The 14,915-nt window shown below is 48.9% G+C and overlaps 1 protein-coding gene across 3 annotated transcripts; it reads right to left on the reverse strand.

Moving 5' to 3' along the window:
- Positions 1–464: 464 nt before the first annotated feature.
- Positions 465–13,612, reverse strand: Card19 (caspase recruitment domain family member 19). 3 transcript variants are annotated; one of them, XM_048343277.1, is made up of 6 exons: positions 13,468–13,611; positions 5,555–5,697; positions 3,237–3,390; positions 1,710–1,769; positions 1,453–1,519; positions 465–759 (listed from the first exon to the last, which is right to left on the reverse strand). In XM_048343277.1, the coding sequence occupies exons 1-6, from the start codon at positions 13,472–13,474 to the stop codon at positions 639–641; spliced, it is 552 nt and encodes a 183-aa protein (XP_048199234.1). In that variant the 5' UTR covers positions 13,475–13,611; the 3' UTR covers positions 465–638. The 3 variants fall into 3 exon arrangements, with proteins under 3 accessions (XP_048199234.1, XP_048199146.1, XP_048199319.1); XM_048343189.1 differs by having other exon boundaries at positions 465–754; positions 1,448–1,519; XM_048343362.1 differs by lacking the exon at positions 1,710–1,769 and having other exon boundaries at positions 465–754; positions 1,448–1,519; positions 13,468–13,612.
- Positions 13,613–14,915: the final 1,303 nt, after the last annotated feature.

The following is a 14,915-nucleotide window of genomic DNA, read 5'->3' on the forward strand; positions in this document are numbered from 1 at the left end:
AGGTGCCAGCTGGCCAATGCGATCAGGTGACTGAGCCACCAGGGGGCACCAGGTGGCCAGGGAGGTTGAGATGCAACAAGGGAAGGAAAGACAATACGGGGACATGTGAGGTAGGAGGGAATGGAGGATAGTATAAGAGGTCTTAGAAGTTGGGACCAAGTAGGAGATGTCTGAGGGAAAGGGCACAGTAGGGAGACACAAAGATATGGGGAGGGGAAGCCCTGGACCAAAGGCTAGTCTTGAAGCCAGGAGAGCCGGGCACTGGTTGCTCATGTAAATCCAAGCTACTCAGGAGGCTGAGATCTGAACATCACAGTTCAGAGTCAGCTAGGGCAAATAAGACCAAGAGACTCTTGTCTTCTATAAAAGTCAAGTGAGAAGACGAGGTGCTGAATTCAAGCCCTAGTATGGAGCAGTCAGTCGGAATCTTGTGGAGACCCTCCTGAGACAAGAAAGTGAGAGGCTGAGATGACAAACATTTAATACATTAGGCACCTTGCAGGGTGAAGGTGATAAGCTTCTTATAGAAATTATAAATAGTGAAAAATAAGCATTTAGAAAAAGAGGTGCTGGCTTTGTGGCGGGCAGCCAGGAGATTCTTTGGTTGAGCAGCACATGAGACTCAGGGTCTGAGTCTATCAGAATCCCCCGAGGTCATCTGCTAAGAAGGCCAGCAGGTAGCGGCTGACATGTCTGTCGATGATGACTGGTGAGAAGCCGAGGATACGCCGGGTTCCTGGCAATACTTTGGGGTCTGGAAGACAAAGAGAAGGCTCAGGTCCAACAGCCAGCCATGATGGTGATCTGTCCTGGCCTTGCTGACTTCTGTGGGGGCCAGAGCAGGCTGGGCAATGATGTCACTCTCTCATTCCCACATGGTCATGACATGTGAATTAAAAGACCTGAGTTGGGACAGATCTGGAGTCCCCAGCTCTTGCCTGAGTGGCCCACAGGCCTTGGGTGTATGGGACTGTGTGGGCATGCACCCGGCCCCACCCCTGAGGCCCTTCCCTGGTGGTGACAAACTCAGGCATCATAGGATGGGGGAGGGAGAGTGGGCCTGGACTTGACTTGGCACTGTGTTGTCTTGGTGGCCTCCAGCTTATCAGTCATGGATCTCTAGAGGTGGCAAGACCCAGGCTTTAGGGAAGTGACTCAAGGTCACAGGTATAGCAGAACTCTCTAATCCTAGGCCCCATCTTCCCCCTCCTCCCTGAGTGTTGTCCTCTGATTACCACGTAGGATTGGGGGCTCCCATACTATCTCAGGAGTCCTGAAGGATGATGGGGTCTGACCCCTTCCCACTGTATAGGTGAGGAAACTGAGGCAGCAGAGAGGCCAAGGGGCCCCTATGTGCACAGGATCCAGGGTCCTCTCCTGTAGTCCTGGCCAGTGGCTGGCCTGGAGCCTGTTTCACCTAGGATCTTGTGAGGCCGCCTGAACCCACCTGGAGGACAGCAGTAAAGGAGGAGGGCTAGGCCGGCAGCCAGGCCCAGGCCTGCCAGGAAGCTCATGGGTCCTGGGGAAAAAGGAATGTTAGTTATTTTACAGGCTAGTGAGAACCTCAGGGGCTGTCCACCAACATGAAGGTAAGAATGGAGCCCAGCCTTGGGATGGAGAAGCCCCTGGGGCAGAGACAGAGCCTAGAGGTTCGGGGAGAGGGAAGGGAGATAGAGAGAAAGAGAGAGGGAGGCAGCGGAGCGCGTTACCCCTGTCACTCAGCTCGTAGCTCTCGCTGCCCCAGTCGAGCTCTGTGTACTCTGAATTCTCTGGAAACAAAATCACAGTGCAATTAGTCAAGGGATGGACCTGAGAGCACCCTTGGATACCCAAGGCTGTGTCTACCTCCTGAGGCTGCTGGGCACTTGCATGGTCCCTTGTGTCCCTAAGATGCCAGGGCATAGTGTAGTTAGACCCTCAGGGAAGCCCACATCAAGGGCCATGTGTGTGGAGCACATGTCTTTTGGTCACATGATACCTAATACAGCATGACTATTCACTATCAACTCTGACTGCAGTTTTCATGAGCTGCCAGGCACAGGAAGCCTTAGCCCCAGATCTCCCAGCAGGACCTCTGCAGGCAGCCCACCTGCCAGACAGACCAGGGGCTACCTATGAGCCCTGGAAGGTGCTTTATCTCCTGCAGGGGTGTGGCTCCATCTAGCTGTCTTCTGGAATACCTCTGGAATAGACAGCTGTGGTGAGAGGACCCATCCACCCTGTCCTATACTATCCTACGTGACTGTACTATGTCCTGAGAGGCCTGGAGATGCATCATTGGGATCAGACTCTTGAGGGGCTTGGGCTGGGTCATCTCATCCCTTTGGCTGAGGACAGCATTCCCCACTCCTACAGCCACAAAAGGGAGCCGCCATCCCAGCGTTGCTATGCCCTGTCTGGTCCCACAAGCTTAGAGGTAGATCTTGGGACTTAGAACATCCCAGAGTTGGGGGAACACAAGCCTTTGACCAGCCCTCTGCACCCAAGGATACCTTACAGAAACACCACAATGCCTGCTGTGGACAGGGCTAAGTCCAGGCTAGAATGGCCCAAGAGCACCTTACACTGTGTGGACAAGGCTGACTTCATGGATATGAAGGCACCCTCATTCATGAAGGTATAAAAGGAAGAAGACCAGATATATGGGATGCAGGCTACAGTGTGTAAACCAGCACAAGGGCCAGGCACTGGTGGCTCACGCCTATAATCCTAGGTACTCAGGAGGCTGAGAGCTGAGGATCTTGGTTTGAAGTTAGCTGGGGCAGAAAAGTATCTGTGAGGCTCTTAGCTCCAATTAGCCACTCAAAAACCAAAAGTGGAGCTGTGGCTCAAAGTGACAGAGCATTAGCCTTGAGCAAAAGAGCTCAAGGACAGTGCCCAGGTCCTGGGTTCAAGCCCACAACCAACAAAAAAGAAAAAACCAGCACAAGAAGAAAGGTAGGGTGAGGGATGAAGGGTCAGAGGGATGAAGGGAGGAAGAGAAGGGAAGAGGGACAGAACAGTGGGGGAAGGAGACAGGGAGAGAGACAGAGACAGGCAGGCAGACAGCAGTTCCTATGAGATTCTTCCTGGGAGGCCACAGGGCAGTCTCTGGGAGGGCTGGGGAAGGCAGAGATGCCCAGGTCTGTGCTGCTGCAGCTTCAGATGAGTACCCAGGATGTTTAAGACATAGCCAGCCGGCAGAATGGTCTTCTTGGACCAGCACAGAGCGGTGATGGTGGGGAGGTGGGACTTACGCAGGGTGTAGCGGCTGGGCAGGCAGCTGTGCAGAGGCTGGGCGTGGATGTACAGGGCTCGGTAGAACTCCTGGCAATGCTGCTCACCTCTCTGCTGCAGGTGGCTCAGGAGGTCACAGAGCCGCACACGCAAGGAGGCCTTGGGGTTCCGGAACTGAGGGCAGAAGGAAGAGCATGCTGGAGGGGGCAGCCATGGCCAGGGTGGAACACCAGGCTCAGGCTCCCAGCCTCAGTGTCCTTTCCAGGTATGGGGACCCCCAGTATCCCTCACCATACCTGCATGGACCCCAACACTGCTGCAGTTATGGGCATTACTGCCAATCCTCATTTCCCATAGGGTAGAAGAGATGCTACTAGGCTAAGCGGCACCACAAAGCAAGCATGGGGCAGGGGATGTCACCCTAAGTGGTAAGGCCAACGTGGCTTCCTGTGTGGCTTCAGTAAGTCACTACAAACCTCTGAGACTTGTTTTCTTTATTGGTAAAAAGTGAATAACAAACCCACATGGTAGGGCCACTAAAGAGATGACATAAATGTTAACTGCTATTATTTTATAGTTATAGGAACCTGAACCCAATCTTTGAAATATTAGCTGAGAAAACATTTTTTCCTGATGCATTGCTGAGCCAGCATGTAGTTGTAAGGGTCAGTGGACAGGGCACTCTTCATTGACCCCAGGGACCAGGAAGCTATGGCCTCACGCTGCCCCCTGGTGGCTGTAACCCATTACTATAAGGGAGTCAAGTTAAACCATAAATCACCAAGGTGTGGGGTGCCTGTGAGAAACTTTTGTTGTTGTGGTGGTGGTGGTTTTGGCATTGGGCTTGAACGCTGAACCTGGGCGCTGTCCCTGAGCTTTTCAGCTCAGGGCGAGTGCTCTATCACTTAAGCCACAGCGCCACTCTGGTTTTCTGGTGGTTAATTGGAGGGAGATAAGAGTCTCATGGACTTTCCTGCCCAAGCCGGCTTTGAGCAACGATCCTTAGATCTCAGCCTCCTGAGTAGCTAGGATTACAGGCTTGAGCCACTGGCACCTGGCTTTTTATTTTTGGAAACTTTTAAAAACTGAGCATGTATTAGACTTCTAGTTATAGTGGTGAGATGATTTGAGCTGTTAGGTTTTTAAATCATTATATGGCTCTCATAATGTAGCCAGCATCCGAGTTGTTAGCAGTCTGGTTCTGTCCTGACCAACCTTTCCTGTTCTAGGGCTCCCAAACCTCAAACTACACTGCAAGTGGCACTGTGACTCCTCAATAAGTAGGGAAACTTCAGTTCCAAGACAGGAAGAGACTAGGAGGCACTCAACAGAACAGCAGGGGGTAGGCCTGGACCTCAAAAGACTATTAGGAATCTGGTACCAGCAGCCAGACACTGCATTGTCAGTGACCACTGCTAAGGAGGAGGTACCACAGGGAAGGGGCTGGAGCTTGGGGTTTGGCAGGCTCAACTCTCACCTGTACCCCTGAAACCCAGAACCTCTCAGGTCCCCCAGGTCTGGGGAAGTAGTCAGGATTAGACTTCCTGGGATAGAACCCAGGAATTGCATCTAACATGCCATCCCCAGCAGAGTGCACATGGTACATCACATCTCTGAGAGGCCAAGCCTGAGAAGGGTGACTCTGGCACATGACTTTCTCTTAGGTCTCAGCAGCCTCCTCTGTCCAAGGAGTAGTAACTATAGCTCTTATGGGCCAGGAAGGAACATGGTTGACACCATTTATGAGATGCGCAAGTCTGCACCACAGCTTGCAAGCACAGGACTCTCGTGCCCACTGCACAGAGAAGCTGAGGCTCCCAACATGACCAGCCTCCCTGACCTCTGCTGAGTGGCATTGGGCAAATCCAGCTCCTGCCCTGGGATAGGGTCCAGTTGCTCCAGGCCAGAGCTTCCGCTGCAGCCTCTATATCTGAGGTGCTGGGCTTTCCAGCTCACACACTCAAGGAAGAAATGAAGAGAGAACAGGCAGTAAGTCTTTGCCTACTTTGGACTTCTGTGTGGCATCATGGTGACCCACCCTCTGTTTCCTGCTTCTTGTCTTATGCTGCTATGTGCTATTGTTTGTTGTCACATGCTGTGGGATGTGGTCATGGCAGGCAAGAGGACATGAAGAGAGACAGTATTCTGGGGTCACTCAGGCAGTCTTGAGCTCTGGTAGCTTTGGCACCCAGGCCCAGGTATGCCACCTGAGACTATCCTGGTGGGCCATCCCTTGAGAAGATGACTCAGAGCCAACTCCAACAGCTTCTCTTAGCCCCCAAAAGAAAGGGAAACAAGAGAGGCAGCTTGGGTTCCCCCACCTTCACCTCTTCAGCACCTTTTCAGCCTCCTTGTTGGTGAGGATCTGTGGGTAGTAGCGGTTCAGCTGGAGGATGATCCTGTCCACCTGCTGCTCACTCAGGCGCCCCTGGCCTGTGAGGAAAGGTGTGTCCTGCACCAGGCGGTCACAGTAGGTCTGATCTGAAACACGTGGGGAACACAGGACATAAGCCAGTGCAGCCCTAAGGGGGACCAAAAATGGCTCCCTTGGTGTTGACCTCAGGAGGCTCCACACATTGCTGGAAGGGCGATGAGCTCCCTCAAGTATATATATACCTGCCAAATCACAGATGTCTCAGCTCACATGGTGGCCATCACACATGGGGAAATAACGACCTACCAACTCACCTTGCCAAAAGATGGAAGTGGGCCGGCTTGGCAGAAACCCAGAAAAGGACACATTCTCTGGCTCCTCTTCTATGCTCATAGAAAATAAACTTAGAAGGGTGAACATGCCATCCCACAGGCACCCACAATGCCATCTGAAAATAGGTAGGGCCAAGGGAAAGCATAGCTGCTCAAAGAAGGCCTAGACCTGAGCAATACTGCAATGTAGATGAATCAGCCATGTAGATGCAAGAACAGGGAGGGGGCTCAGGGTGGCCTGTGCTGGGAGCACCATGAGACAAGGCACGTCAGGAAGACCTTAAAGCTTCTACCACCAGCAAACCAACAAGTTCTCCCAGGAACAGCCTTGTCCTTTGGTTTTCTATCAGAAATCACCATTAAAGGAGGCTAGGAATGTGGCTTAGTGGTAGAGTGCTTCCCTAGCATGCATGAAGCCTTGGGTTCAATTCCTCAGTACTACATAAACAGAAAAGGCCAGAAGTAGTGCTGTGGCTCAAGTGGTAGAGTGCTAGCCTTGAGCAAAAAGAAGCTCAGGGACAGTGCCCAGACCCCGAATTCAAGCCCCAGGACTGTCAAAAAAGAAACAAAAAACATTAAAGCATTAACACTGTAGATCACATGCTAAGCAAGCACAAGGCTTTAAAGGTTTGACTCCAGAAAATACACACACACACACACACACACACACACACACACACACACACACACTCCACAGAAGACAGATCTTTAGTGCTGAGGGGTGGAGAGGATGTAGACAGGCACGGGTCACAGGATCTTTCTGGAAACCTTATTGACATGTGGCCACTTGTCCACTACCTCAAGGACACAAGGACAAACATACCCTCCTTCAAAACTAAACCATAAATAAATAAGACACCTGACAAGGCTTCTAACTACTTACAAGGTTTAATTCAGTAATCAAAACTGCCCCCAAAAGGAAAAGCTAAGACCAGATGGTTTCTCTGGTGAATTCTACCAAGCATTTAAAAATAAGCCAAGTCCAACCTAATTCTCCCAACACTAAAGAGAAAAGAGCACTTTATAACTATTACATGACATCAGAATTACCATGATACTCAAATCAGACAAACACACAATAAGATAAATTACATGGTATACCCTTTATAAATATTGATGTTAAAACCCTCAACAAAATACAAAGAATACAATTCAGCAGCATATTAAAAGAACTATATCCAGATTTATTCTTGATATGAGGATGGTTCAAAATATAAAACTTGATGTAATAGACTATGCTAACAGAATGAAAAAAAGTAAATAATTTCAATTGATGCAGAAAAAGAACTTACAAATTTCACCACTCTTTCTTGATGCCAATGCTCAATTAATTAGAAATAGAAGATGCTAGGGTTTGAATGTGCATGTGTTGGAAATTTCATGACCAATGCAAGTGTTGGGAGGTAGAGCCTAGTAGGAGATGCTTATATCATGAAGATCTACCCTTGTAAATGGATTCATTCTGGTTCTAAGAAGTTCATCATCACATTCTTTCTTGCCCTTTCAACTTCAACCATGGTATGACATAGCAAGAAGGCCTTTTACTTCCAGAACTACTTAGCCATCAAAACTATAAGCCAGTAAATGTCTGCTCACTGTAAATTATCCAGTGTCAAGAATTCTTTCACTGTTGCACAAAGCAAACTAAGGCAGAGGAAAACTTCCTCAACATGATTCAAGCCATATATTTATATAATGTATATATGTTTATATAGTATATATCCCAGCAATCACACTCAACGATGAAAGCTTTTCCTCTAGGTTCAGAAACAAGACAAGGATGTCTTCTCCTGCCACTTCCATTCAGTATAGTTTTAGAAGTTCTTGTCAGAGCAATTAGACAAGAAAAGAAAAGGCATCCAAATTATAAAGGAAGAAGTAAGTTTATCTTTGTTTACAGGTGACATGGTTTTATATATTTAAAAAATCTTAGTTGGGTGCTGGTGGCTCATGCCTGTAATCCTAGCTACTCAGGAGGCTGGGATCTGAGGATGGTGATTCAAAGCCAGCCAGGCAGGAAAGTCAGTGAAACTCTCCAATTAACCACCAGAAACCTAGAAGTGGCCCTGTGGCTCAAAGTGGTAGAGTACTAGCATTGGGTGAAAAAGCTCAGGGACAATGCTGCTCAGACCCTGAGTTCAAGCCCCCTGACCAACAAAAAAATCTTAGTCTTCTTTAAAAACTGCTAAAGCTAATCAATGTATGCAGCAAGACTGTAAGACCTGAAGTCAGCACACAAAACTGTTTCATTTTTATATACTAATAATGAACAATTAAAAAATTTAAGAAAATCTATTTATAATGGCATTAAAGTAAACAAAATAAAAACAAATTTAATCAAGGAGACAAAAATATGTACACTGTTGGGAAAAAATTAACCATCTAACAAAAAGGAAAGATACCTCACATTCATGGACAAGAGGATAATTCTGTGACAATGAGAACACTACTCAAAGCTATCTACACACAATGCCATCTCTATCAAAACCCCAATGGTGTTTTGTTATAGCTTTGCAAAAACAAAAATCTATTCTGAAATTTATGTAGAATTTCAAAGCATCTGAACAGCCAAAACAATCTTTAAAAAGAATAATAATTCTGGAAGACTCAGTTTCTAACTTTAAAACAATAATCCAAACAATGTTGTACTGGCATAAAGACAGACATAGATTAAGGTGAAAGAGCCCAGAATGAAACCTATATTTGAGAATCTTTATGGCTTATATTTCCATTCCATTAGTACAAGTGATTAAAAAAAAAAACTGCAGAGGTTGGGAATATGGCCTAGTGGTAGAGTGCTTGCCTCGTATACATGAAGCCCTGGGTTCGATTCTCAGCACCACATATATGGAAAAAGCTAGAAGTGGCACTGTGGCTCAAGTGGTAGAGCGCTAGCCTTGAGCAAAAAGAAGCCAGGAACAGTGCTCAAGCTCTGAGTTCAGGCTCCACAACTGGCAAAAAAACAAAAGCAAAAAAACTGTAAGCAATATGCAAATAAATTCACTTCACTAACCAAATTCCTACTTTTTAGTGCTACTTGCCCATTTTTTTTTTCAGGAAACTGACTGCAAAGCTGAAACTGATTAGAAAATAATATTATATATAATTATATATGTTAAATATATAACATAATACTAATTAGTAATAGTAGTAGGGCCTGAATTCAGGGCCTTGTGCTCTTGCTTAGCTTTTTTTTGTTCAAGGCTGGTATTCTACCATTGAAGCCACAGCTCCACTTACAGATTTTTGCTGGTTAATTGGACATAAGGTTTCATAGACCTTTCTGTTCAGGCTAGTGCCGACCCAGCCGGCAGTGAAAAGGGAATCCTGAATGAATGGGGTGAGGATTAAAGAAAAGGAAAAAGACAAGACAAGAGAAAAAAGACAAGAGGCAAAGATGGGGTACGGGAGGTCTGCATCTTGAGATTGTCACTCAAGACTGCAGCCAACTTTATTCTTAACTTCCAGTTTATATGCAGTTTTGGAACCAGGGAATAGCATAGGGTTGTTAAATTTCAAGAACACAAAGAGGCTTTGAAGTTTGCAACATTTGATTACAGTAAACACAGGATAAGGTTGATTAACATAGGAACCTACTCAAGCGGACATAGCAAGGTGCGGACATAGTAAAGCAATTCCCGATAGTGGCTGTGAACAAATGTCCTTGCATCCAGCATATCCTGGTGGTGACAGCACAGCCAGAGGTGAGAATGAGCTTAGCTGCTAGCTAGGCTCCTGACAGGCTAGTTTCAAACCATGTCAGATCTCAGCCTCCTGAGTAGCTAGAATAGCAGACATGAGCTACCAGTGAGCAGCTTAAAATATTTGTAAGCTTAAGTTTAAAATATTTTTCCCATTTTAGGAGAAGCCAAATAACCAACCATCAAAACCAAAACTAAATAGAATTACCTCAATCAACCTCAGTTATTGTTATTAAGTCCACTTAGTTTGCATGTGTCCAATGTATAAAGCGAATAATTCTTTGTCCTCTAATTCATCTATTTTTAAAATACTACTTAAAACTTTGGCTATTTTCTGGTTTTCAAAACACAATGGAAGGTTTTTTGTGCAGATGGAAACACTTGAAAGCTTCAACAGGGAACCACTACTGTGTTTAATTCTCTTTCCTAACTGGAGACTGATGTGGCTGTTGTTCATTAAAGCTTTGAGGAAAGGCTTGTATTCCGTTAGTTAGTAGATGGATGACAAACTGGGATGCAAAAGACCTTTTGGAGTGATAGAAAGGTTCTAGTTTGATTCTGCCTGGGCTGATAGCCACAAAGGCTAAAAAGTATTTGTCAAAACTTTTGAAACCATTCATTAAAAACAAGTGCATTGCTGGTAAGTAGCTATACTTCTATAAGGTATTTACAAAATAGTTGACATGTTGGAAAAAGTAGGCCCTTTTACTCTGGTTTCATCCATGGGGCACAGGCTCAAATGCTGTCTTTTTCACATCTCTGTTCAATTGCTAATTCCTCCGGGCTGGTCTTCTGCTTTTTGAATTCTCATCCCATTGAAGCAAGCCATGCTCTATAGGGCCCTGTGTGGCCAGGTGGAACCAGATGATCTCCTGTACCAGTAAGTCAAGTCTGTCCTCCAGGGGCTTAGTGTAAGGGTGGGGTCTGCATTCACAAAGCTGCCTACCAAAATGTCCTACCCAATATTCCTGTCTCCCAGAGGACAGATGGGAAGGATTTGTCCTGGTTCCCCAGGCCTACTCTTTGGGTCATCAGCCACCTTATCTGGTCACAAAGAAGTCAGCTAGGGACTCGGAAGGCTGGCTGAACCCTCACAGTCTATGTGGAAGACAGACTCTTCAGCTGCTCCAGGGACCTGCCAAGGCCACATGGCCAGGTATACCTGGCAGCCTGGCTCTAGCACCTGCAGTCGCACTCACTAGAGAGTTAAAATGAATCCTAGTCAAGTTCATGAGCCAGACATTCTGTAGACTCTATACCTACCCACAACCTCCACCCTTTCTCCAGCTCTGCAAGATAAGCATAACCACCACATTCAATTTCAGACAAAGAAACAGAAGCATAGCAAGAAGACAAGGTACCTATTTAAGACTGCAATCAGCTAGGCAGATCTGAGGTCTGGACCTAGACAAAGGCATATTGGGATTAGCTCTTCATACCCAGATGTTCTATTTCTCTTGTTAACACATGTAATAGGCTACATGAGTCTGTCCTCTGCCAGACAGGAGCAAGCCCAAGGCTGCTGCCCCAGTGTGCACTATATCAGTGTGCGTAGGGGTAAGCACACAGTAGGCATGCACTAAAGAGTTCTGCAATAAATGGGCATCAGTCCAATGCCTAGGGCAAGATCTGTTGGTGAACAGTGTCCTGTAGCAGCCTCCTCCCATCCTGTGAGCCCAGCAGGGCCTCTGCTGCCCACAAGGTATGAGTCACCAGAGTCCTGAGTCATCTGGCACAGGCAGCCATAGCCCAGGGGCTGAGACTGCCTGTGCAGCTCTGAGGCACTGGGTTTCCTATATTTCCTGTGGTTCTTGTGAGATGTGCATGCAAACCCCATACAAGCAACAACTGGGAAGCCCCTGTCAGAATGCCAGGCCCTAGTAAACACAGCCAGGACTGTCTTCACAGGACAAAGAAAGACTCTCAAATTCTACATCCCTACTTCCTGCCTCACTGGCACCAGGGCCATAGACTCCACCCACTCTAGCCTGAACTTCCTTTCTCAGCTTAGACCAAAGCCTTCAACCTGCTATTTGAGCTCCTAGAGCATCTAGCCCCACATGTCCTTATTCAGCCCCTTCCTGCCTGGCAGCTCCTCAACTACACCATAGTCAGGGACAGTGAAGCCTCCTTGAATGTCTCCCCAACCCCCTCTGGCCCTTATCTTATTGGGGTTCTGACACTTGGCAATCGACCTCCTTCTGAATCTCTCTCAGAAGACCCTCTTATACCAGTCTCTAGTAGGGCTAAGATCACTCCATCACCAGGCAGCTAACTTATTAAGCACCTTCCCTGTGCAGACACCATCAGTGTTTGGCAGTCATTGGCTCACACATATGCTTGCTGGCAGCAAAGACTAGGGAAAGGAAGGCCTCCAGGCAGTACAGAGGACAGTAAGCTCAGGACTACTTGCCTGTGGCCTCAGAAGTCTGTCTAGCTGATCTTCACAGGCCTCTGCTCTCTAGGTCTCCATTTCTTAGCCCAAAAGGAAGGGTTGTGAGAAGTATCTGGTGGCCCACTAGATACCAGAGAGAAAATATATGCAGTTTTCATAAGGCAAAACCTTGAGGACCTGCTGCCTGGCTGTGTGCCTCCAGATACAAAGTCCCTTCAAGCAAGAAACCTTCTCAGATCACATACTCCCTCAGGAGTGGGCTGCCTTAGTCTCTACCAACACTCAGTCCTTGGCACGGCCCCATGGAGGCAACATGGCTCTAAGTTGTGCATCTCATGCACCCTGATCAACATGCTTTCAAGTTGCTAGGAAATCAGGACATGCATGGCACAGACACGAGTGTTGGGACCAGGGCTTGGGTTTTCTTCTGTCACTGACCAGAAGAGTAGTCTGAGATTTTTGTTTCCCTATGCAACCTGAGATTTTGTTTCCCTATTCATACACAGATATCCCCATACAGCTATAGGTAGCACCTAATGCAGAGCCCCAGGCATCTTATTTACTTAGAAATAGCAACCAGAAACTTAAGAGTTGGAGGGATGACAAAGGGGAGCAGGTGGCAACTGAAGTTTATTCTAGCCTGGTGTCTTCAAAGTCATCAGGTTCCAGCCCAAGAAACCCTATTTTGGTGCATAGCCCAGCAAGCTATGACAAGAGAGAACTGGGAACTTGTGGCTCCATTCTGACACCCTGGGCCACCTTCCACTACATGAGGCAGAAAAGTGAACAGAGCAGCCCCCACATGACTCAAACACTTTGCCATGGGGTCCCTCACAGGCCCATGACCTTCATGATTTCCTCTTACAGAGCAAAATCTATCAAGCAGCCCATCTTGGCTGGGATCAGAAAGAAAGTGGGCGGAACCCAGATCAGAGAGCAGTGGGCAGGCTGGGCTGGGCCCATCCCAAGCTTACAGCATAACAGCTTTGGGATGAGGGGATTCCAGTTGCTGGCTCTGATTTCCTAAGTCCAGTCTGGGGTTAGGAAATGCGGCTCCAGTCTCCATGCACACCCCGCAACCCCCCGGGGGGAAGCAGCCGGAAACGTAAGAGTCCCACACCATGCCCAGGAATGCAGCTCTGATCCCACCTCTTTGTCGGAGTAGTTGTGGGGTTGAGAGTTGTAACTCGGGGCCAGAATCACAGCAACTCCTCCCGACGCCTCCACGATCCACAAATCCAGCTGCAGAGCCCGGGCCTCGGCCCCGCCCTAGCCTCCGAGCTTACCTGCTATTATGCCTCTTGGAGCCTGCACCTGGGCGCCCTACTTTCCGTGTCTCCCGTCCCCGCCGCGCAGAGTACAGGAGCCCCCCACCACCTCCGCGGCCGCACCGGCGCCGCCGCCCACAGCTGACAGCCAAGGTCAAGGCCAGTCTGGACCTTTGCCCACCTGTCATGGCGGCAGACACGGCGCCGCCCCGCCGTCCGGAGCTATCTGCCGCCCGGCCCACCGGCTCCGGTGACCGCCGCCCGGCAAGCTGGGACCTAAGCCCGGCCTCTTCCCGCTAGATCCCTCCCAGCTGCGTACGCGACTTTGCCACCACCCTAAATACCTCCCTTCAACTAGCCACGCCCCCTCTCCGCCCGGGAATGGAAGCTGCGCTCAGCCCAGAGCCCCGCCCTATCTCCGCCCCTTGTCGGCACAGCGACCGTCCGCAGCGTCTAGAGTCGCGGCCAAAACTCTAAACCCCGCCTCTCACCGAACCCCGCCCCCACTAGATCAGTTACCATGCCACGAGGAACCCTGGGCCCCGCCCACGTCCAGGGGGCTTTAAGCCCGCCTTTCGCTCTGAGCCACGCCCTCCACACAGGTCCCGCCCCTATCTCCAATTAGCCAATGCACTCCTCATTTGAGCCCTCCGGACCTTGGTCCCGCCCTCCTAGGCTCCACCACTGCTAACCGGGCTTGGATCCTGGTGTCTCGGACTTGCCAGCCCCGTCAGCCGCGGAGTTCCACCCTGGGCTATCGCACCCCACCTCCAAGATGAAGAAAATGAGACTCAGAGGAGTCTCAGGGGCTGGGGATATGGCCTAGTGGCGAGAGAGCTTGCCTCGTATACATGAGGCCCTGGGTTCGATTCCCCAGCACCACATATACAGAAAACGGCCAGAAGTGGCACTGTGGCTCAAGTGGCAGAGTGCTATCCTTGAGCAAAAAGGAAGCCAGCCAGGGACAGTGCTCAGGCCCTGAGTCCAAGGCCCAGGACTGACCAAAAACAAACAAACAAACAGAGGAGTCTCAGAGGAGTCACTCAAGGTCATGTAAGTCAGGTATGGGGCAAAAGGCTTGTCTGCATACAGTCTAGTATAGCCTTTCATATATCAACCAAAGTAACTTGGACTTTGCATCCGTGTGGACAGGGCTTGGACAGTGGCACCCAGGGGAGAATTGAGACTGAAGAGTGCGACCTGGGTGGGCCAACTACTTGTTAAGTTCCCACTTGTGGGAGGGAACACCAGTCTGGCACTGTGATCCTCACTAGGGAAGTCACTTAACTTGCCTTCTACCTCCCCCACCCCCCACCCCAGAATGGATGACCTCAGCCAAATCTCTCCATCTGTTTCCCCTCTTGTAGCCCTGGTCTTTCCAGCTCTGGTGCCCACCGCAGGAAACCTCCAGCTCTACATGATGCCATCAAAGGTGCCTAGCCCTGGCGAGAAAATGGAGATTGGGGTGAGGGAGAAAGTGAGGCAGGGTTCTCAGCTAGCCATGACTCCAAGCATCTTGTTTTGTTTCCTTTGAGACATTGGAGCCTTAACTGGAATAGGGGGAGCCTTACCACAGAAGTCCCTGGGGTCCTTGTGCCCTCCATATTTCTGCCTCAGTTTTCTCCCCTT

This window comes from Perognathus longimembris, chromosome 1, assembly GCF_023159225.1.
Source record: "Perognathus longimembris pacificus isolate PPM17 chromosome 1, ASM2315922v1, whole genome shotgun sequence".
NCBI lineage: Eukaryota > Metazoa > Chordata > Mammalia > Rodentia > Heteromyidae > Perognathus > Perognathus longimembris.

Coding starts and splice junctions, on each gene's coding strand:
- Card19 (XM_048343277.1), bottom strand. Junction 1,770..3,236: donor GCCCAGCCGCTACACCCTGC/GTAAGTCCCACC, acceptor TTTTGTTTCCAG/AGAATTCAGAGTACACAGAG. Junction 760..1,452: donor CTCCTCCTTTACTGCTGTCC/TCCAGGTGGGTT, acceptor TTCTCTTTGTCT/TCCAGACCCCAAAGTATTGC.